At 55.8% G+C, this 20,799-nt stretch overlaps 1 protein-coding gene across 34 annotated transcripts in view; it reads left to right on the top strand.

Moving 5' to 3' along the window:
* MACF1 (microtubule actin crosslinking factor 1) overlaps nucleotides 1-20,799 on the top strand; it is a 108,944-nt gene that overhangs the window by 42,138 nt on the left and 46,007 nt on the right. For 22 of the 34 annotated variants that reach the window (XM_085518556.1, XM_085518572.1, XM_085518573.1 and 19 more), the window contains 24 exons: nucleotides 23-185; nucleotides 454-537; nucleotides 703-810; nucleotides 1,414-1,512; nucleotides 1,687-1,839; nucleotides 2,070-2,158; nucleotides 2,549-2,684; nucleotides 5,181-10,217; nucleotides 10,685-10,834; nucleotides 11,103-11,318; nucleotides 11,402-11,551; nucleotides 12,002-12,235; nucleotides 13,587-13,736; nucleotides 13,825-14,058; nucleotides 14,379-14,591; nucleotides 14,947-15,456; nucleotides 15,555-15,731; nucleotides 16,139-16,262; nucleotides 16,480-16,688; nucleotides 16,942-17,259; nucleotides 17,801-17,967; nucleotides 18,637-18,793; nucleotides 19,218-19,335; nucleotides 20,282-20,344. In XM_085518556.1, the coding sequence (XP_085374682.1) occupies nucleotides 23-185; nucleotides 454-537; nucleotides 703-810; nucleotides 1,414-1,512; nucleotides 1,687-1,839; nucleotides 2,070-2,158; nucleotides 2,549-2,684; nucleotides 5,181-10,217; nucleotides 10,685-10,834; nucleotides 11,103-11,318; nucleotides 11,402-11,551; nucleotides 12,002-12,235; nucleotides 13,587-13,736; nucleotides 13,825-14,058; nucleotides 14,379-14,591; nucleotides 14,947-15,456; nucleotides 15,555-15,731; nucleotides 16,139-16,262; nucleotides 16,480-16,688; nucleotides 16,942-17,259; nucleotides 17,801-17,967; nucleotides 18,637-18,793; nucleotides 19,218-19,335; nucleotides 20,282-20,344 (9,059 nt within the window). Of the gene's footprint in view, nucleotides 1-22; nucleotides 186-453; nucleotides 538-702; nucleotides 811-1,413; nucleotides 1,513-1,686; nucleotides 1,840-2,069; nucleotides 2,159-2,548; nucleotides 2,685-3,986; nucleotides 4,104-5,180; nucleotides 10,218-10,684; nucleotides 10,835-11,102; nucleotides 11,319-11,401; nucleotides 11,552-12,001; nucleotides 12,236-12,787; nucleotides 13,489-13,586; nucleotides 13,737-13,824; nucleotides 14,059-14,378; nucleotides 14,592-14,946; nucleotides 15,457-15,554; nucleotides 15,732-16,138; nucleotides 16,263-16,479; nucleotides 16,689-16,941; nucleotides 17,260-17,800; nucleotides 17,968-18,636; nucleotides 18,794-19,217; nucleotides 19,336-20,281; nucleotides 20,345-20,799 lie in introns of those variants that run through there. The other 12 variants (XM_085518568.1, XM_085518574.1, XM_085518576.1 and 9 more) reach the window with 7 other exon arrangements.

Here is a 20,799-nt window from a genome sequence, read left to right on the forward strand (position 1 = left end):
CTTGTTTCCATTCTGCTTTCAGCCACACAGAGCTGGAGAGCATCCAGGAGGTGCTGAGCGATTACCGTCAGTGCCACAGAGCCCTCATCCAGTGGATTGAAGACATCACAGCCCAGCAGGAGCTGATGAAACCTGGGCAGGCGGAGGACAGCCGGGTGCTGTCAGAGCAGCTGAGCCAGCAGACGGTGAGATGGGAGCGTGGGGTGTCCTGCAGTGCGTGCACTGCCCTGAGCACGTCTTCTTTTGCTAAAATCCCTTCATCTTTGAGCTTGAGAACATGAATTCTTAAAGGCTGGCAGGGAGGCGGAGGAGCTCCTTACCTTGAGGTTGAAATGGGCTGTGCATAAAAAATTGGACTTCACCCAAAAGGCAAAAGATAGGAACGGAAGTTTGGCACGTTTCACCTGTGGCCGCCATGCTGACAATCATTGTTTGCTCTGAATTTTTTTGAAGGCTTTGGCTGCAGAAATCGAGAAGAATCAAGCCAAGCTGGACCAGTGTCAGAAGTTCTCCCTGCAGTACTCAGCTGCTGTCAAGGTAAGGGCCCTTCCTAAAGCCAGGGCACGGCTTTGCACCTCGCCTGCTCTTGACCTCCTGGTTAGCAGAGAGGTGACTGCAAGCAGCCCGCAGGAGCTGCAGCTCTGAGGGTGCTGGTGTGAAGGAAGGGGCTGCAGCGTCCTCCCTGCCCCGCTGTGTTTGCAGGACTACGAGCTGCAGCTCATGACGTATCGCGCGTTTGTGGAGTCGCAGCAGAAGTCCCCCGTGAAGCGCCGGCGCATGCTGTCCTCCTCGGATGCCATCACACAGGAGGTAGGGACGTGTCTGAGCCTCACATGGGGGAGTGGGGAGGGCTGGGGGGGTTCTTCCACTCCATCCAAACGCCCAGCTGCCTCTGTGAAATGAGCTCCTTCCTGCTGAACTGGATGGATGAATACAGTTTCCACCCTCGCTGTTTTTTCCAATAGCCAGAGAGGATGGCTTAGTGCTCTAAGCGCCAGGTATGAAATACCTGGACTGCTGGGAACCCCTGGGCCAAATGCAGCGGGGTCGGCTCAGCCCTTCAGCCCGGCGAGGTAAATAACCGGGGCACCATGCAGCATTACTGTGTGTGCATCTTTGGGATGAGACCTTTAGAGGCCCTGTCTGCTCCGTGTGGATATCAAACATCCCAACAGCCCTCATTGTAAGAGTTGAGCACCCGTCCCGTGTCCGTGACCAGAGTGTCCCCTCAGCTCCAGTGTTGTGCAGCATGCAGTGCGTGGCCACGTCCCTCCCCTGCGGTGCTGCTGCCCTCAGTGGGGCCATATTAGGGATCCTTCAGGGCAGAGATGCTGCCTCCATGTCGTGCAGTGCAGTGCAGTGCAGCAGCTCTGCTGGCTGTGGCTGATGTGCCGCCCTTCTGTCCCCCTGCAGTTCATGGATTTGCGCACTCGATACACAGCCCTGGTGACGCTGACCACGCAGCACGTCAAGTACATCAGCGATGCTCTGCGGCGGCTGGAGGAGGAGGAGGTGAGAGCATTGCACGGAGCTGAGCCGTGTTCAGATCACACAGACTTGCTTCTCTATCATGTGCCCTCAGCTTTCAGTTCCACGTTCAGGTTGTGTCTCAGGTGCTGCTCCTGAGAGCCTCTGGAAACATGGGACCCCCTTGAAACGATTTTCTTCTTTCTCCTCAATTTGCAGAAAGTGGTGGAGGAGGAGAAGCAGGAGCACGTGGACAAGGTGAAGGAGCTCCTGGGCTGGGCTGTGGGCCTGAAGCAGAGCGTGCAAGGCAGAACAGCTGCTGCCCAGAGCAGGGAGCTGGGAGACATCGAGAAGTCCATCTCAGAGCAGCAGGTAGGCAGGGACCTTCTGGACCCACTTCTGACCCACACATGTTACGTGTCCCCTGTCCTCTCGGTGGCACTGTGTTATTGGGCTCCCAGGAAAGCTGTGCTACCTCTCTCACGACCGCAATCCCTGAGTCTGTCTATGAAATGCACTGTGAGGGACAGCCATGAGGCTGTTTTTTTAACTTCTGCTATTTTTCTACGGCTGAATTAAGCTTCCTTTTGCTTTTTCAACAGGCCCTCAATGAGGAGCTGGCTGCAAAGAAGGAACAAGTCTCTGAGGCCATCAAAACATCACAAATCTTCCTGGCAAAGCACAACCACAAGTGAGTGCAGCCCGAGGTGGGGGAGCTGAGTTACCCTGGGGTGGGCACTGGTGGGCTGGCATCCTTGAAGTCAGCGCCTGATTTCCACACAGCAAAGGGTCATTTCTTCTCATCTGCAACAACAGCTATGAAATATGAGATGTTTATATTGCTGGGACAATTCCAATACACTTCAGTGGTGATTCAACCCCATACGTTTGGGGGTTTGGTCAGATTAATGCTGGTCAGCCCTTGCCAAGCGCAATTACTCCCCCTGCAAGGGGCAGGACAGTGGGAAGATGGGACTCGTGGTGGGTTTGTCCTTTTCTTTTGGGAGAACATCGTGCCCATTCTGTGGAGCTGGCAGATTCTTTATGGAGCTCCCCTGAGAGATTTCCCTTTCCCTTGCAGGCTTTCCCATCAGGAGAAGGATCAGATTTCTGCTCAGGTAGCTGCACTGAAGGACACGTACCAGGCACTCTGCACTGACACCACGGAGCAGCTCCAGCAGCTGCAGAGCCAGCTGGCTCAGGAGACGGAGCACAAGGTACTGAAAAATGGGCTGAAAAAGGTGTTGTTTGGTTGTGTGTCACATGGCTGCCCACCCACTGGCACGTGGTTGCCTTCCCATCTTTTCACCTGAGGGCTGGCCGGGTGCCCAGCAGGAGCCCTGGCACAGCTCACTGGGAGTTGTCCTGTGCAGTGTTTTCAGTCAGAACTTGAAGGAGGGTTGGTTTGCTCACATGGTGGGCAAAGAGGTAAAATGGTCTTCAGTCCTGAAAGCTCTACCCCAGCAGTCTGCCTCCTCCACATGGTGCCCTTCTGAGTGGGAGGGCAGGAGGCACAAGGAGGAGGTTTCCTGCAGGACACATTGCCTGCACAGCCTCACAGTGGTGAGGGCTTTGTTGGGGTCGTGGCTGAAGGAAGACCCCCCCTAAGTGGAGAGCTGTGTTGTCCCACTGGCCCCGCAGAGCTGCTCGGGGCCCTGCACGCCCCAGTGCTCTGGGTGCATCCTTCCTGCCTCTGTGCCAGCTGTCTGCAGTCATTCAGATATACATGTACGTGTTCTATAAGTGTATATACATGTGTCAGTGGATATATTTGTGTGTTTGCTTGCTGGCTCCCTGTACCCTGAAGCAATGACCTGCTTGGATCTGGTTTTGGTGCTGGGTCGGTGAGTGAAGCCCTGTTCTAGCAGGACATGGACTCATTTGAGATGTGTATCTGCAGCTGTCACCTCCCAGCACAGCATCTCCCCTTGAGTCGGCCTCCCCAGCACTTTGGCTGACTCCATGTGAGTCCCACCAGCACTGGGCCATGGCTGGAAGGAGCCTGGCAGCAGGAAGGGCACTCGGTCCATTCCCTCTTCCCCTTTTCCTCTCTCGTGGGCAGGAAAACAGCTGTGGTGTGCAGGCTTTGCCCAGGCCTCGCTCCCTGTGGCGGGGCTCTGATCGGGGCAGCTTTCACTCACACTCCCAAAGCCCAGGTGATGAGATGAGGGCTGGCACTGGAGCTGTGCCGCAGATCCTTGGCCCATACGTGAGGCTGCAGCGTGGCTGCCATGGGGTGCAGTTGCTTCATTGTACAGGGAGCACGAAGGACTCTTAACATTTGCTTGCTGGAAAATTCCAACTGTCAGACAGACGTTATAAAGTTAAAAAGGGAAAACAAAAAGCAAAGCAGAGCGCGCTGAATTGAGCATGATGTGTCCCTGTACAGTTTGTGTTTCATGTCAACTGTTTTTAAGATTAACTGACATCCTTGCTTACAAGTTTAACTAACCCTCCGGGTCTTAAACAAACAAAACACACAGAGCGAAAGAGGACGACCTGTGTGGGGGGTTCTTTTTGCAAACAAAACAGTCGCATGCTGGACGCTAACACCAAGCTTTACACTGTGTGTGATACGGCTGAACTGCTCCATAAGGCTCTGTCTTTAACTGCTCAAGGCACACCCTGCAACTATGGTAAGTAAAAGCCTTTTACTCCCCTCCTCCCATCTCCTCTTGTATCATCCTCTTTCACCTCTTCTCTGTCTTTCCATGGCTTGTTCATCTCTGAAGGTGTATGTCTGGGTCTGATGGTGCAGGTTGGTGTTCCCAGCACACCCACCCACCCCGTGGTGGGGGACCTGGGCTGCTCTTTAGGGCCAGGGCTGCTGACCCCACTTGTTCCTGGGGTCCTGTGGTGCAAAATTGCTCCTCCCCACCCCAACAGAAATAATGCAGTGCTTGAGTCAACTCTATGGCAGCTGGGAGAGATCCGAAGGCCCTGAGTGCTGTTGCTCTTTGCCATGGGTTCTTACCCTCCCTGCAAGAAAAAACCCTCCAGAAATACCAAAGTCCCAAACCTGTCACTGTCCCTGTGCTGGGACATACAATTTTATCTGTTTCTTCCCTTGCCCCCACAGAGCACAGCCAGGTGCTGAACATGCTTGGGGAGCTGCTGTGCATGCCAGGGGCAGTGCCTGTGCCCCAGTGCATGGCTGGTCAGTGCTGCTGGGAGCACGAGGCCTGTGGTGTTCCCTGGGTGTCCGGCAGGATTTGAGCATGGCAGGAGTCAGGGTGGAAACTGCACTGGAAGAAGTTCCCACCTACCCTGGAGGGACGTCTTCTGGGGTTATTCTCTGTTAGTATGAGGTGGTATTCATGTCATCTTTCTTTTTTTAAAGCCTGAGTTGTGGAACAGCTTTGTTGTCTGTCAGTTTCCTTCCCTGTTGCTCCATGGAGCATTAGGAACACTTCTGGGTGTTGCTGCTTTGATGCTTTGCTGCATTACTGGTGGTGGATGTTGGAAGTGTTTCAGTGCTGCCCTTGGTGATGGACTAGCTGAGCATCAAAACTTGCTGGCAGCCTGAAAGCTGAAAGCAAATGCACCAGTGTGCGTGCTGGGATGCCTTTGGAGTTGCACTTCAAACACTTTGGGAGTAGCTTTTGGGCCTGTTTGGGGCTTTTTTTTTTGGTCCACTCCCTGAACCTCATGCAATCTGAGTGCTGGAAATGCTTGATTTTGGTTTGATTCTTGTCCTTCTTTTTCTGTTCCAGGCCAACGAAGCAGTGGCAGGAGTGATCGATCTTGGCACAGTAGAAATATTCCCTGTCTTTGGTGCCATGCAGAGAGGTCTTATAGATCAGGAGACCGGCCTCGTCCTCTTAGAGGCTCAGGTGATCACATCTGACTTAGTTCTTCCAGAGACTGGTGAAAAATTCTCCTTGGAGGAAGGTCTGGCAAGAAACATCATCAACCTCAGGACGTTCCATGTGCTGCAGGAGCTGAAGGATGCTCTCCAGCAGGTGCACGAAGTCAGACGTGAAGGGAGGCAGCTCCTCCCTGCTGCTGCTGCGATAGAAGAGGGGAGGATTAGTGAGAGCACTGGGCTGAAGATTCTTGAGGTTGAACTTGTCACTGGTGGCTTTAAAACCTTCCAGGGCAGAATCAGCATGGAGAAGGCTATGCAAGAGAGGCTCCTTCCTCCCCAGCTTTACGCCAGGCTGCTGTCCCACCTGGAGAGTAATAGGGATTTGATTGACCCCAACACTGCTGAGAAAATCAACCTATCTGAGCTCATGCAGCGATGCATCCTCCACCAAGACACTGGACTGAAGTTGCTCCCAGTCAAGCAGCTGGCAGGTGGGATGGTGAGCCTGAAATCAGGCAGAAAAGTCAGCATCTTCCGTGCTGTCCAGGAAGGGCTGATAGACAGACAGGTGATGGTGAGGCTGCTGGAAGCCCAGCTCTTTGCTGGTGGCATTGTTGACCCCAGGACAGGGCACAGGCTGGCTGTGGATGAGGCTATGAGACATAATTTAATTGACCAGGATTTGGCATGCACACTTCTAATCCGGCAGCTTCAGACAGGTGGTATCATTGATACGGTCACAGGAGAGAGACTGACAATTGATGAAGCTGTAAGGAAAGAGCTGGTAGCACCACGGGTTGCTTTGGTGGTCCTGGAATCCCTCCAGTCCTTCATGGGGTTCCTGTGGCCGGAAACAGGGGAGGTTGTCCCAGCTGCAGATGCTTTAGAGCAAGGGATCCTGTCCACAGAACTGGCTTACAAGATTCTCAGCAAGAGGCAGCTCATTAAGGCTGTCTTTATACCAGAAACCACTGAGGTGTTGTCCTGGAAGAAAGCAGTGGAACATGGCATCTTAGCAAGAGATGTGGTGAAGAAGCTGAAATCCATGGTGATACCTGATGTGATGGGCAGCCTGCAGCTGGCCCGTGCTCTGAGCAGGAGCTCTTCTGGAGGGAGCCCTGCAGGGCACCAGGGGCAGAAGGACCCTGAGCTGAGGAGTGATGATGAAAGGCTGATGTTCCACTTGATGACCCACAGCTACATCAACATCCACGATGGGCAGAAGCTGCTCTTAGTAGATGGGGAGTTGAGCAACCTCACTAAAGACCTCATCCAAACCCAGGAAAATGGATCTTGTGCACAACCACTGGAAGAGACTGAGAGCTTTGGAGAGAAGGAAGCTGCAGCTCTTGAAAGAGCGCCTTGCAATGGCGTGGCTGTGCAGCAGCTTGAGTTGCAGCTTGCTCCTCCACAGGAAGGAAGCAAAAAGGTCCTGCCACCCAGATCTGCTTTGGAGAATGGGGAGGTGGTGATGGGGCCTGGAAGGCTCTGGTTGGACGATGCAGGAGATGGTCTGCATGTGGAAGAGCAAGGGCAGGTTTGTGCTGAACGTGCTACCACCCAAAGTGAAACCGATGCTGAATCTGGGAGAGAGCAGATGGCTTCTGCAAGCAGGGAGGAGCTTCAGGTACAATTATCTGTACCAGGACGGCCCTGTGACTCTGGCAGCGGATCCAGAGAAACAGAGGAAACGATCACTGAAGCAGAAGAGTCCAAACCCACTGCAACAGATGGAGTGGAAGACATCAAAGGTCACAAGAGGGCACTGGAAACCGCAGCGGGTGTTGTGAAAAGCGAGAGCCATTTGGTGGTGCATATTGGTGAGAGCAGAGAGAGACTGGAAGCTGTGTCAGGGAGATCTGGGGGTGCGGAGGAACCTGAATTAGAGAGAGAAGGTGTTGGAGAGATTGAGTTAATGAATGAGGAGACGGCTCAGAATGGCACGCTGGGAGGGGAGGAGGCTGCAGAGTGGGAGCAAATGGAGTGCACTGAAAATACAGAGAACGTATTGCACGTGGACGAGGGACTGAGGGAAGAAGTGCTGGGTGCTCAGAGCGTGGGTGGTGCAGCCCTGCCACAGCCCCCGGGATGGGGTGAGGAGGATGTTCTGGAAACGCTGCAGATGCAGCTGCAGAGCGGCGGCATTTTGTGTGAGCAGATGGGCAGAACTCTTCTTCTGAACGAAGCCGTGTCCTGCGGTGCGGTGCCCGGCCATACAGCTGTCAGGCTGATGGAGAAAATGGAGATGTTCAGTGGCTTCTTTGACTCTCACACGCGTGAAGCTTTGACCACCAAGGATGTCATCGAAGAAGGTCTGATGGATGAGAAGCTTCTCCAGAAGGTGCTCGTGTCTGACAAAGCCATCAGTGGTGTTCTGGACCCGGGCAACAACTTTGTCTACTCCATCAAGGATGCTGCTGCCGTCGGCCTTCTGGACAAGGAGACAGCGATGAGGCTCCTGGAGGGGCAGGTGGTTACCGGGGGTGTCGTCGACTTGAAACGTGGCAAAAAAGTGTCGGTCACTTTGGCTTCAAACCTCGGCCTCATAGAGCCAACGAGTCAGAAGGAGCTGGTCAAGCTGGAGAAGGCTTCCAAAGGGAAAAGCACCAATGAGGTCACCAGGCAGAAGCTCCTGAGCTTACAGGCTGAAACCAGCGGGATTGTGGATCCCAAAACCAAGCAGCCTTTGACTGTTGCACAGTCTGTTGAAAGGGGGCTCCTTGAGAGAGAAAAAGCATTTCAGCTGCTGACCAGGCAGATCGCTGGCGGAGGGATCCTTCACCATGCATCAGGGATGAGGCTCTCGGTCAGTGATGCAATGAAACATGACTTGATCAGTGGAGATTTATATGACGACCTCATGAAGGCTGAGGCGGTGTGCCTGCAGGAATGCACTCACCCAGAGACCAAGGAGAAGCTGCCCTTGCCCCAGGCGGTGGCAGCAGGGATCGTTAGCCCCGAATTCCAGAGGAAAGTGCAAGAAATCCAGGCTGGAGCTGGAAGCATCATTGATCCCACTACGGGGCAGAGAATGGCACTCAGCCGGGCAGTGCAGGACGGGCTGCTGCCCCGGGAGGTGGTGGAGAAAGCCCTGTCCTCCCCAGAGCTGAAACACGGCATCGTAGATCCCGAGAGCTGCTTGGTGGTGCCCTATGCCGAGATGGTAAAGAAGTGCAGGATTGATGTTGAGTCTGGGCAGAGGTACCTGGAGGTGCATCCCTTCAGAGCCATGCGGGACGAGGCGTCGGGCCGGGCGCTGACGTGTGCCGAGGCGCTGCGGATGGGGAGGGCCGACCCCCTGCCCACACTGCGGCTGCTGCAGGGCCAGGCTGACAGCGGGGGCTTCGTGCAGGGGGCTGTCAGCAGCAGGCTGTCCCTGCAGGATGCTCTGCAGCGGGGGATGCTGGACGAGGGGATGGCCACGGTCATCGGCAGCAGGCAGCTGAGGGCGGGGGGAATTGTGGACGCTGGCAGTGGGAAAAGGTTGGCGTTAGAGGAAGCTGTTGAAAAGGGGCTGATTGGCCAGAGGTTAGCTGCTGCTCTTCAAGAGGCACAAATGTCCGTGGAGAACGGTGGCTCTGAGGTTCTCACAGTAGATAAACCCCAACTTTCCCAGGAAAAGATGGAAAAAGCCTCTCCAAAAGAGGAAGGTGTGGTCCTGCCTAGCGGTGCTGCTGTGTCTGATGATACAGAGCACAAAGCCAGGTCCAAAGCTGTAAGTTCCCCAGCAAAAGGAGAGAGACCAAAGCTGATCCCTCTGGAGGCTGCAGAGGAGGGTGCAATAGAGCAGCGAGAAATGGGCAAAATGGTTCCAGGATCCTCAGCATCGAGTGCACCATCTCTGTCTGTAGATGTGGTGATGAAGGCAACAGAGATGGAGATTACAGAAAGCAGCTCCTTTGTGAGGAAAGGGGCAGGAGGGGAAGCAGCAGAGCTGGGCACAGTGGAAGTAGTGGGAGTGGAGGAAGAGCTCTGCAGCGCTGAGGACAGCAAGGAGAGGAGGAGAGGGCTTGTAAGCACGGACGGAGCTCTGGCAGAAGGTGCAGTGGTGGCTTCTGAGCGAAGGGAGAGGGTGGGCAGCTGGGAGCAGGGAGCACAGGTAATGCCCAGGGAATCTGTGGGTCTGGGAAAGGAGGAGTTGGGTTCTGCAGAGCCCAGAGAAACCCGTGAGGCCGATGTCCCTGTGAAGCCTGCAAGAGACAAACCTGCAGGTAGAACTGTGGGAGAAACTGCCAGACCAGAGGCAGAAGGTCCGGGTGATCAGGAAGGAACAGGGGAAATTGAGCTAAAACCTGCCCAGAAACAGAAAAGCAAGAAAAGGAGAACAAAGCAGGTTGGTGCCTCAGGAGACATCACTCAGCTGGAGAAACCTGTAGAAAAGCAGTCCCGTCCCATTCCAATATCCAAAGAAACTCCAGGGAAAGAGGAAGAGGAAGAGGAGGACTTTGTCTCAAGAGCTCCAGAACCAAAGCCTGAGGCTGCCACCAAGAAGCTTCCTGCTGGGTGGGCAGAAGATGCAGCTGAGCAAAAGCAGACGGAGAGCAGCAGGGATGGGAAAGCAAAGCCAATCCCTGGGAAAGAGGGTCCCCATTCGTCTGCATCACTGAAGGTGGAAGGGATACTGGACCAGGAGGAGGCAGAATTGGAAACCACCAGTGATGCATTTGCTGCAGTCAGCTTAAAACCAGATGAGTTAATCATCAGAGAGGAACCCGCAGAAGGTCAGGACACCTGTGCAGCCCCCCTGCAGCAGCAAGCAGCAGCCATCAGCATCGTCCAAGCTGTGCCTGCTGCCCCTGTGCCCCAGGGGGATGCGGCCCATGAAGAAGCAGCCCAGGAGAAGCCCCGGCAGGTGGGAGCTGGCGATCGGGGGCTGCTCCTGCCGGTCATTGTGGAGGGGGAGATGCTGGAGACCTCGAGTGACTCTGCCAGACCTGCCCAGGTACGGTACAGCTGTCTGCTATTCCACTGCTGGTTCTGAATGATGTGTGTGTGATTTGCCTCTGGGTGCTCAGCACAGAGGACGGTCAGAACATGAGGATGGGAATCTGGGGCTTCATCTTACAGGATCAGCTGCAGTGGATTTGGCAAAGGATGCAGTGATGTATGACTGAAATCACTTAGTTGTGGCTTCCTTTTGCTGGAGCATTGCTTACAAATGACTAATAAGCAGGAGCTTTTTTTTGGCACTTCTACTGTAACACAATAGATCTCCTGCCATTTCTAAGCTTGTGTTGGAAAAAGAGCCGTGTGTTTTATTTTTCCTGTAGTAAATCTTGGAGATAAGGGCAGCGGGTGGGAAGTCCCTGGCATGGGCTGCTCTCAAGGGGTTTCTGCTTTTAAAAATTACTTATAACCATTTGTTTTCTCTATAAATCTGAACTTTTGTTTCACTGTTGGATTCTGCAGATCAGGTTCAGCAAGAAGATGTGCCTGGAGCACGACGAGAAGCTCATCTCCTATCTGTCCATGCTGCGAGACATTGAGATGAGAATTAAACGTGTGCAGCCAGCAGAGCAGAACCTGGATGTGCTGCAGACGCTGCTGCAGCAGGCAGAGGTGAGTGCAGCATTTGTGTGCAAACCCCATCTCTCCCCGCTCTGACGCTCCCTGAGCGTGGCTGAAATGAGTTTTACAGCCTGCAGAAAGACATTTGAGTGCTGGCAGCCAGTGGGGCTGCACGGACGGGTCAGTTGCAATGAATCTTCCCAGCAGATGAGTGCAGAGGTTGGAGCTGGTTCTCCAAAACCTCTCCAGTGCTCTCAGTTCCAGCAGTGGGAAGATGAAGTCAGCGTGTGGGAGCCCTAACGATGCTGTTTTGCCCCAGGCTCTGGGTGCTGAGCTGCGGGAGCTCAGCTTTCCAGTGAACCAGGAGTTGGATGCTGTGAAGCGGATCGTGGCCAGCCCACCTGAAGAAGTTCCCGAGCAACTGCTGACGGCTCTGGAGAAGGATGCCAAGAACCTCCAGAGGTCTCTGAGCTCCACGAGTGATATCCTGGAGTCCCGGCTGCAAAACCTCCGTGGAGCAGCAGAATCCCAAAAGGTAAAGCCATGGCTGTCCCTGCTGCCTTCTGTCGCACTGCCCCCTCCAGCTCCTTGTGTAAGTGGGGCTCTTCTGTGTTTCAGGCTGAAATCACAGCACAGCATGAGACCCTCCAGGGGAAGCTGCAGGAGCTGCTGTGCTGGGTGTCTGGCACGGCGCAGGCACTGGACAGCAGCGATTACCAGCACACGGCAGATGTGGGCAGTCTGAGTCGCTGCCTCCAGCGCTATCAGGTAACCATGGCGATGCCCCCAATCCTTCCCGATGGATGAAGTTGCTGTTCTCTGTGCGGAGGAGAAGCTGTTAATCCCGCTTCCCTTTGGTGGGTTTGTCACGATCCTTCCTCACAGAAGGAGCAGAGATGCTGCGTTTGCTCCAAAGTAATTTGTTTCCACAAAGCGTGAACCACCTGCTCTGGCCACTTGGGGAATGAATGAACATATGTGTGGTGGAAGCTGAGAGTTCTGTGGGATTCCCATGGGGCCGAGAGCCCCTCTGTCACACCTCCCCACTCTCCATTAGTGCTGTGAGGATCTCTGCCTCCCCCCACAGTCATTCATGTGGCACTGATAGCCCTCCAGATTTGGTCAGCTCAGCATCCCCGCATGCTGCCAGCTGAAACCAAAGGGGTGAAGGCTGTGTGGTCTATGGGGCTGCCTGACAGGCCCTTCCCTTCCCTGCAGGAGCTGAGTGAGCCCCTTGCTGACACCAAGTCTCAGCTGGACGCCACCGCCTTCGACATTCAGTTCCTTATCTCTGAGCATGCCCAGGACCTGAGCCCCCAGCAGAGCAGGCAGCTGCTGCGGCTGCTCAATGAGCTGCAGAAATCTTTCCGGGAGCTGGAGGGGCGCGTGACGGCGCAGGTGGAGGTGCTGCAGGTCTGTCTCCAGCAAGCGGAGCAGACGGATCAGGTGAAGGTTGTGGGACATCTGCTTCCTGCCTGCACTTTGCTCGCTGAAGTGCTTTCCAGCCACAGGAGTGTGCACTGAGCCCTTCGTCTGGGATGTCACTGCATGCCACTCACGGTTTATGACTTCTCGCTGCACATCATGAGCTTGCTCTAAAGTCATTCTTCCTGCCACGTAGCTCCCAGGTGGAAAGTTGCTTTCCTTGCAGAAAGCCGAGCCTTCCCAAGGTGTGGGTAGCACAGCTCCCTGCTGCTATCGTATCTTGGGCTGGGTGAGACAAGCCCTGGTCTCTGTAAGCCCACCAGGAAACCTCTGTGTGTAGCTGGCACCACAGCTGGGTCCTCGTGTCCTGTTGTCAGTGCACAAGCAAGGTTTTGCTGTTGCTAGAGAAACAGCTGATGATGCACCAAGGCAGCCAGCAGCTGCAAAAGCAAGTCCCCAGGTCCTGCTGCATTCCAGCAGTGCCCATCACTGCATGGATTCTCTTGTTCAAGACAGTATTAATGTGGTTTTATTAACAGTGTGTGTGTGTGTATTAATCAGTTTGCTTTGCTTTTTCAGATTGAGTGTGCGCCCATCCTAACCCAGGAAGAACTCGCTTTGCAGCGGAAGAGCTCTTAAGAAGGCTCTTTCAGTTTGCTTCTGTTATTTATCTTATGACTGTGAGATGCAAGCACAGTGTTTTGCTCAAGTTTGTACATCACGTTGCTGAAATGCCCAGTGAAACACAAACCTTCACCTCCCCGGGGAAGGGAAAAGAAACGGTGCAGGGACTCTCAGGCCACATCATGCTCAATTGCTCAAACAGGCGCTTCTGTTGTTCTCTGGCAGCAAAACGTGGGAGCTGGGGCAGCTGCAGAAACGCTTCCTCTCCCCTGGGCTCCCTCCCCAACCCCACGTCCAAGATCCAGCCCTGGGTCAGCTGGGGCTCCAAGTGGTGCTGCCCATTGCCAGGCTGTTACGTCTCCTCAGCTGAGTTTCTGGTGCAGTTTTCCTGTTCAGAACATTGGGTGGAAGAGGCACAGAAACTTCTGATGGCGCTCTCCCAAGAGAGGGCTGCGTAAACTGGAGCTGGATGGGGTTCTTAAAAAGCAAAACGAGAGACACCTGCTTGAGTGGTGGCAGATGTGCACTGCAGCCCCCCAGCACTGTGCTGGGCTTTGGACCTCAGCCCCATTCCTGCAGCGTGTGAACGTAAGAGGGGGAGAGAGCCCAGGGAGAGCTGCTGAAGCCAATTTCTGTGCTGCATCCCCTCCGGGAAGGTGCTCCAGCTGTAACCTCCTGCCTTGCTTTACAGCCATGTGCACAGAGAGGCGCAGCCCTGGTACTAACACCTCTCTCCCCCTCTATCTGACCACAGACGCTGCAGGAGCAGCAGGCAGCCCGCGCACAGAACCTGGCTGAGCTCAGCTCCTGGCTGGCAGCAGCTGAGGACACACTGGTGGAGCAGCAACGAGCAGCCAGCCAAGGAGACCTGCCTGCCTTACAGCAGAGGCAAAGTGATGTGAAGGTCGGTGCTTTGAAACAGGAGGCTGGGAGGGTTGGTGCTGCCTTGGGAATGCCTGGAGCCTTATGGGATCGTGTGGTTGTCTGCCCAGGAGCTGCAGAGGAACATGCACAGCCGAGCCGCCTCCTTTGCCAACGTCCTGAAAAGCACAGAGGAGTTTCTGGAGGAGAACAAGGCGAAGATGGAGCCTGGAGAGCTGGCAGTACTGCAGGAGAAGCTTCAGCGTGCCAAGGAGCAGTACCATTCCCTGCAGGAGAGGACAGAGATGGCCCAGAAGGAGCTGGAAAGTGCTGTGACTGCTGCAGTGCAGCAGGAGACCAAGAAGGTAACATGCGAGGAGCTGCAGCCCTGCGCCTGGCTGAGGGCAGCGAGGGCTGCTCAATGGATTCAGGATCATTTGAGTCCCTGAATGAGCCAAACAATGCTCTGTTCTCACTGCCCTCACATTGCCCTGGTTGTGGAGGTAGTGGATCACAAAGGATCCTTGTCTGAGCCTTGGGGTGGGTGCTGAGCACCTCCACACACCTGTGAGATGTATCTGGGGTGGGGGCTGCATGTGGCCCCTGTTGCATCGGGGTGAAAAGCAGCACTTTGCTGAATGTGGATAAAAGGGATCGTTCTTACCCAAAGCCTTTGTGATTCCAGGTGAAAGCTGCCAAAGAGCTGCAGGAGAACAGCAATAAGATTGACACGCTCCTGAGCTGGGTGGCATCTCTGGAGCAGAAGGAAGAGCTCCCACAGTACAGACTGCACCCTGCTGAGCGAGCTGGGAAGGGCGCAGGGGACATCCCTGATGGACACATGGTGGGAGCGGGCAGCACTGCCGAGAGCCTGGATGAGCAGTTTGAGGGGCTGAAGGTCAGGGCTGATGCCTCATTCCCTCAAAGCTCCCTGTGCATGTGGGTTGGGTGATGGATGGGTCTGGCCTCCAAAGCACACGCTGGGGTTGTTTTCCCTATGGGGAACTCCTGGGAAGTCCCTGCCTGACCGGAAGGATGCATTGTGGGCAGTGGTGGAGCTGGCACCAGGCATGGTGCAACCAGCGCAATGAGAGAACAGTGCCCTTAATGAGAAGGGTTGCATCTGTCCTGCCTCTTTAGCACTGCAGCATCGAGCAGGGCTCAGCCCCACACACAGCCCCACTGCATCCATCTGCATGTGCTGCGGGGGTTTGTCACGGGGGTCACCGCTGCATGTTGTTGGTGTGTTCCAGGCCCAGCACCAGGAGCTGCTGTCCCAGCAGCAGGACGTCATCCTGGCGACGCAGGCAGCGCAGGCGTTCCTGGACAAGCACGGCCAAAGTCTGCCTGAGGAGGAGAGGGCCCGGCTGCAGGGCGGGCTGGCAGAGCTGAAGGAGCGCTATGCAGCATCCCTGGCACGTTCCGAGGTGCAGCTGAAGCAAGTGCAAGTGCTGAGGGATGAGATGCAGAAGTTCTTGCGGGACCACGGGGAGTTCGAGGCCTGGCTGCAGCAGGCGGAGCAGGACCTGGAGGGGATGTGCAAAGGGGACAGCGACCCAGAGTCCATCCGGCAGCTGCTGCTCCGGCAGGGCAGCTTCTCTGAGGATGTCATCTCCCACAAAGGCGACCTGCGCTTCATCACCATGTCGGGTCAGAAGGTGCTGGATGCTGAGGGAGCTGCGGGGGATGCAGGGTCATCTGGGAGCGTGGTGAAGAGCAAGCTGGAGGATGCGAGCCAGCGGTATGGCACGCTGCACTGCAAGGTACCTGGAGGGCTTTGAAACCCTGGGATTCCCGGGCATTTTCTGTTTGCTGTCATCTCGTGTGCATCCTCCCCTTGTGTCTCTTTGCTCCCTTGCAGTGTACCAAGCTCGGCTCCCACCTGAGCACCCTGCTGGACCATTACCAGCAGTTCCAGGAGGTGGCAGAGTCTCTCCAGACGTGGCTGGAGGACAGCGAAGCTGCAGTTGGGAAGCTGCTGTCAGAGAGTGTTTCTTCAGATCCCAAAGCTCTCCAGGAGCAGCTCGCCAGCACGGGGGTGCGTGGGGCTCAGGTCATCTCCTGGGGGGGTGCTGGAGCACATACAGAGCTTCTGCTCCGCAGCCTCAGTGCTGGACATCAGTAGCAAGGAAGAGATTCAGACTGCTCTTGTATTGCTGGTTGCGTGCTGTGCTGTACCCACAGGCTCTGCAGTCACTGCAGGTTGTTCTGAGATGCCCCAATGGAATGTAGGGAGGAAATTCCCCCACTGTGAGTGCCCCCAAGCAGCCTGACCCAGTGCTGGGGTCAGCCCTGCCTGCAGCCTTCTGACCTACATTATCTATTTGTAGGATTTTTAGGTTAACAGAACAGGGATCCTCAGGGTTTAAATGGAGCATCGCGCTCCCCATGGGTGAGGGTCTCTTACGTGTGGCTGACCACCAACTTTGTCTTGTGCCAAAGCAGCAGCTGCAGGGAAACCTCGCTGAGCATCAGGTGCCAGTGGAGAAGCTCCAGAAAGCAGCTCGGTCTCTGCTGGAGGTGCAAGGAGAGCCGGCCCCTGATCACAGGCACATTCAGGAAACAACAGGTAAAACAACAGCAGGGAGCAGCCGCTGGTGTGGCAGGGATGGATGGGGACAGACTGAAAAGCAATGAGGATGGTCGATCTGTTGCATCTGGGGGACATGGGGCAATGCTGGAGGCACAGTGGGGGGGGGGCTTTAGGTCAGCAAGAGCCTGGTGTACTCTGGACATTCAATGGGAAGCTCTGTGCCATTTGCTCCTCTTTCTGCTGGTCTCTGCAGACGCCATCGTGAGCCGCTTCCAGAGCCTCTCCCAGCAGATGGCCGAGCGCTCAGACCTGCTGCAGAAATCCATCGCACAGTCCCAGAGTGTCCAGGAGAGCCTGGAGAACCTCCTGCACTCAGTGGCTGATATTGAGAGGAGTCTGAGCACGGAGCAGCTGGGCGCGCTCTCCTCCGCCGCCATCCAGGACTCTTTGGCCAGCAGCGCGGTAAGGATGCCCCACCTCAAATCACAGAACCACAGCACGGTTGGGTTGGGAACCTCAAAGCCCATCCAGTCCCAACCTCTGCCGTGGGCTGGTTGCCCCCCACCAGTTCAGGCTGCCCCCTGTGGCCTCAGACACCTCCAGGAGAGGGCGCCCACAGATGCGTGCTGCTGTTCCATGGGGCCGTGCAGCCTCTCTGTGCCTGTTTGGTTTTCTCCTTCCTAATGAGGCATCCTGTGTGTGTTGCTCCCACCAGAAGCTGAAGCAGGACATTGCCCGGCAGAGGAGCTGCCTGGAAGCCACCCGTGAGATGGTGACACGCTTTGCAGAGACGGCGGATGGCAGCACAGCTGCTGCCCTGCAGGGCAAGCTGGAGGAGGCGGCCGAGCGCTTTGGAAGGCTGTGCCAGCAGCAGCAGGAGAAAGAGGAGGTGCTGAAGGGTCTCCTGCCCAAGGTGGAGCAGTATGAGCAGCTCTCAGAGAAGCTGCAGCAGTTCACGGAGAGCAGAGCACGGATGCTGGCATCTGGGAACCAGCCGGAGCGGGACATCGCTCGCTTCTCCCAGCACCTCCAGGTGAGCTGTGCCTTCCCCTGCCCCAGGGAGGGAGTGGGTTCTGCCTGCACAGGGCTCCCGAGTGCTGCCATTCTGTGGGTTTGCATCCTGCACACGCAGCCCCCGCTGCTCCTGGGCCACAGGAACCTGCTGGTTGCTTGAGGAAGGGAGCGAGGCTGGAGCAGCTGAGGCTGTTTGCAGCAGTGAGAGATGGGAATGGCATTTCTTTGAAGCCAGCCCAATCTTCTGATGGGATCAGTCTCCCAGGGGCTGATCCAAATATAGTGAGGCTTTACCAGCTAAAGCCTCCGTAGGTTAATAAGCAAAACACCCAAGTGTTGGCAACAAGTGCAGCACAGGATGTGACACAGCAGTGAGTCCTGTGAGTGGCTGCGTGGACTCTTTGCTCAGGTCCTGAGCCCTGCCTGTCTGCCTGCTTCTGGTGCAATGTATGGTGCTGCCTGCAGAGGGTCTGCAGCTCACCGGGGCATAGGGCTGTCCTTTCATCCCCCTCCTTAAATCTGCTGGGGGCACAGCCAGCATCACCCTTTGCTTTTGGCAGGAGCTGAACGTGGAGCTGGGGCAGCACCAGGAGGACCTGGCTGCTCTGGAGCAGCTGGCTGTGGAGCTGGGTGCCAACGGCTTTGTGCCCGGTGCTGCCACACAACAGGAGAAGCTGCAGAATCTGAAGGAGGAGTTCCTGCAGCTGCAGAAGGTGGCGAAGGAGAGGTGAGCCTCAGCCTGACCTCCCAGAGCCTGAGCAGCCTGAGCAGGGCCCCATCAGCTCTCCTTTTCGTTGGGGGGGTGGGAGATGCACAAGCAAAGCCTTCCTGCTTCCCATCCCACACCGGGAGCTCAGCGCAGCTCTCTGCAGCTGACACGTTATAAAAAGCCCTGGCTGGGGGCGGCTGGAACATTCCCAGTGCTGCGGAGCCGCGTTCGCACATTGCTGAGAGCGTGGGCCGGCCCAGCCCATCCTGTGGGGGCATCGCGGGTGATGGAGCAGAGCAGGGTGATCCCTGCCATTGGGTTAGAGGTGCTCTAGCAGCATCCTGAGCTTGACTCAGCCCTTGGTAGCACGAGTAGGGTTGGAGCAGCAGCTTGTCTGTCTCCCTGGGGGGGGTTGCAAGCTACATCTCCCAGCTGAACTGCAAGGGAGGTGATGGGGCAAAAACAGCAGAATTCCACATTAACCCCTGTAGGTCAGCACCATGCAGTGGGCTGCTCTCAGCCTCGGCTGTGTGAGCCCCCAGGCTGCCCCGTGCACAGTTCCTAAGCAGCATCTGCTGCTGCTAATAAAAAGATGGGTTCTTGGAGACACAACTGTGCTGCATTGAGGCAGCAGTCATTGCGAGGTGAAGCACGAGCTCTGACTGTCCCAAACCTTTTCACTCGCAGAGAAAGGGACGCCTCGTCCTGCCAGGAGCAGCTGGACGAGTTTCGGAGGTTGGTGGCAGCACTGAGGAGGTGGCTGAAGGACAGTGAGGGCAAAGTGCCGCCCGTGGACACCTCGCTGGGCACCCAGGAGCTGCAGCGGCGCAGGCAGCGGGTCCAGGTGGGCAGAGGGAGCTGGAGAAGCTGCTGTGAGAATGCTGGAGTGGGGAATAAATGGCAGGGGGTTGTGTCCCGGGGCTGCTTTGGGCTCTCAGTGATGTTTCTCTGCTGGACTGCAGCCCCTCCTGTGTGTGGGCATCCCCTGGTGTGCAGAGGAGGGAGCAGAGCAGTGATCCTCCCACATACAGCACATTTCCCTTCCTCCACCTCCTGCTTTGTCAGGGGTTTAGGTTTTGTTGCCGTGTGCTTCTCTGTGTTAGACATCAAGGGCAGCCTTAAATCAAGATGCATCCTCAGGACCCAAACAATTCCAGGGCCACAATGGGGGTCCTGCAGCATCCCTGTGGGTTGGCATGAGGGCTCTGTGGGATGGACACGGAGTGCTGTGGGAGCAGCCACTGACTGCAGCCTTTGCCTCCATGCAGGAGCTGCTGGAGGAGTGGTCAGGGAAGGGTCCACAAGTGGAGGAGCTCAGCCACAGGGGAACCCTCCTGGAGAACCTGATTGTGGAGATCACAGCCCCCGACAGTCAAACCAAGGCGGGTGAGTGGCAGCCCTGCTTGTGAGGAGGGCTCCATATCCACATGGAATGGGAGGCTGCGGTGCTCAGGCGTGATTTACTGATCTCCTTTTTGGCTTTGAGTCTGTGGAGCAATGAGATTATGTCTGGTTTGTTTGGAAACCAGCTGAAGTTGTCTTCCAGCTTGTGAGAACAAGGCCCTGGACTCTCCCCTCTGATGGGCCTTTATGGGAATGTACAGTCTGTGCTTATTTCTTGGGGTTGACTTGATGAGCAGTTCAATGGGGAAACTTCCAAGAACAGCCTGCGGGGTGTGTGGAACCAGGAGCTGGCGTGCAGTGCCAGCCAAAGCTCAGCTGCTCACTCAGTGTGCTGTCAGATATGTAAAAGAGGGGAGCTGGAGGTCAGCTGTGAGGGATTCGTGGGGGCTGCCATTTGGAGCTGCCTCATCTCCTGCCTGCGAGGCTCTGTGTGGTGCTACCAGCACAGGGGGCCCCTTTCTCTTTACAAAGCTGGGGTGGTGCTGGAAGCTGCAGTCCTTACCCACGAGGGGCAGAAAGGGAGCAGCTCACTGCTGGCGCTTCTGAAGAGTCCCCTTTGATTCTAAATGTAGCTGTGATGTCTGCAGTGCTTCCCAAAGACGGACACGTGCGTGGTGCCTCCTAGCAGAGCACCAGGGCAGGTTTAAACAGTTTCATTCCATAAGGACAGGAGAACAAGGGGGAATTAATCCCTTCTGGGGAGCCAGTCCCTCTGTTGAAGGCATTGCAGAACCTCAGCTCACAAGATCACGCTCAGGGCAGCAGCTTTGCAGGTTGCACAGCAGAGCATCATCCCAGGAGCACCCCGGTGCCATCAGTGTGCTCAGTGCCAAGGGCTGTGTTGTCACACTGTGTTCTGTCCGCTTGCTGTGCGTAGTCCTAACACGTCTGTCTTGTCCTCCTGTCTGTCCCCGTCCCCTCCGCTCAGGTTCTGTGCTTCCCGCAGTGGGAGGGCCTCAGGGCAGCGTGAATGGATTCCACACTTGTAAAGGTGAGAGCGCTCTGCTCCGCGTCCACACCCGCTTTGTCTGTGCATTTCCATCTGTGAGACACCAGCCTCAGTGTGACACCACCAGCATCCTGTCAAAGTGAAATGAGCCTGCAGATGGGCTGGGTGACACCGATGGGGTGGATGTGGGTCAGGCATTGCCCCGACGCCATCAGATGATGCCAGGGCTGATAGATGGAGATTGTTGCAGGGCCTGCAATTAAATCAGTTGGTTCGCAGGGATTATAATGCCACCCAGCCCTTCCAGCTGAAGAGCAATTTTAATTATTGCCCGTTATCTGCTTTTAGTTCACCAGTTCAGTGAGATAGAAGGTACATAAAAATGGCTCGGTATTTCGGTGTCATATTGCTTCTCACTGTCTCAGCAGTGACACTGCAGCGGTGGGGCTCAGCTTGCAGCAGCCTCACCAGCATGAAGATGTTGGCTTTGTTTGCAA

The sequence above is a fragment of the Coturnix japonica genome, chromosome 17, assembly GCF_054131305.1.
Source record: "Coturnix japonica strain WE chromosome 17, WE-NBRP24, whole genome shotgun sequence".
Classification (NCBI taxonomy): Eukaryota; Metazoa; Chordata; class Aves; order Galliformes; family Phasianidae; genus Coturnix; species Coturnix japonica.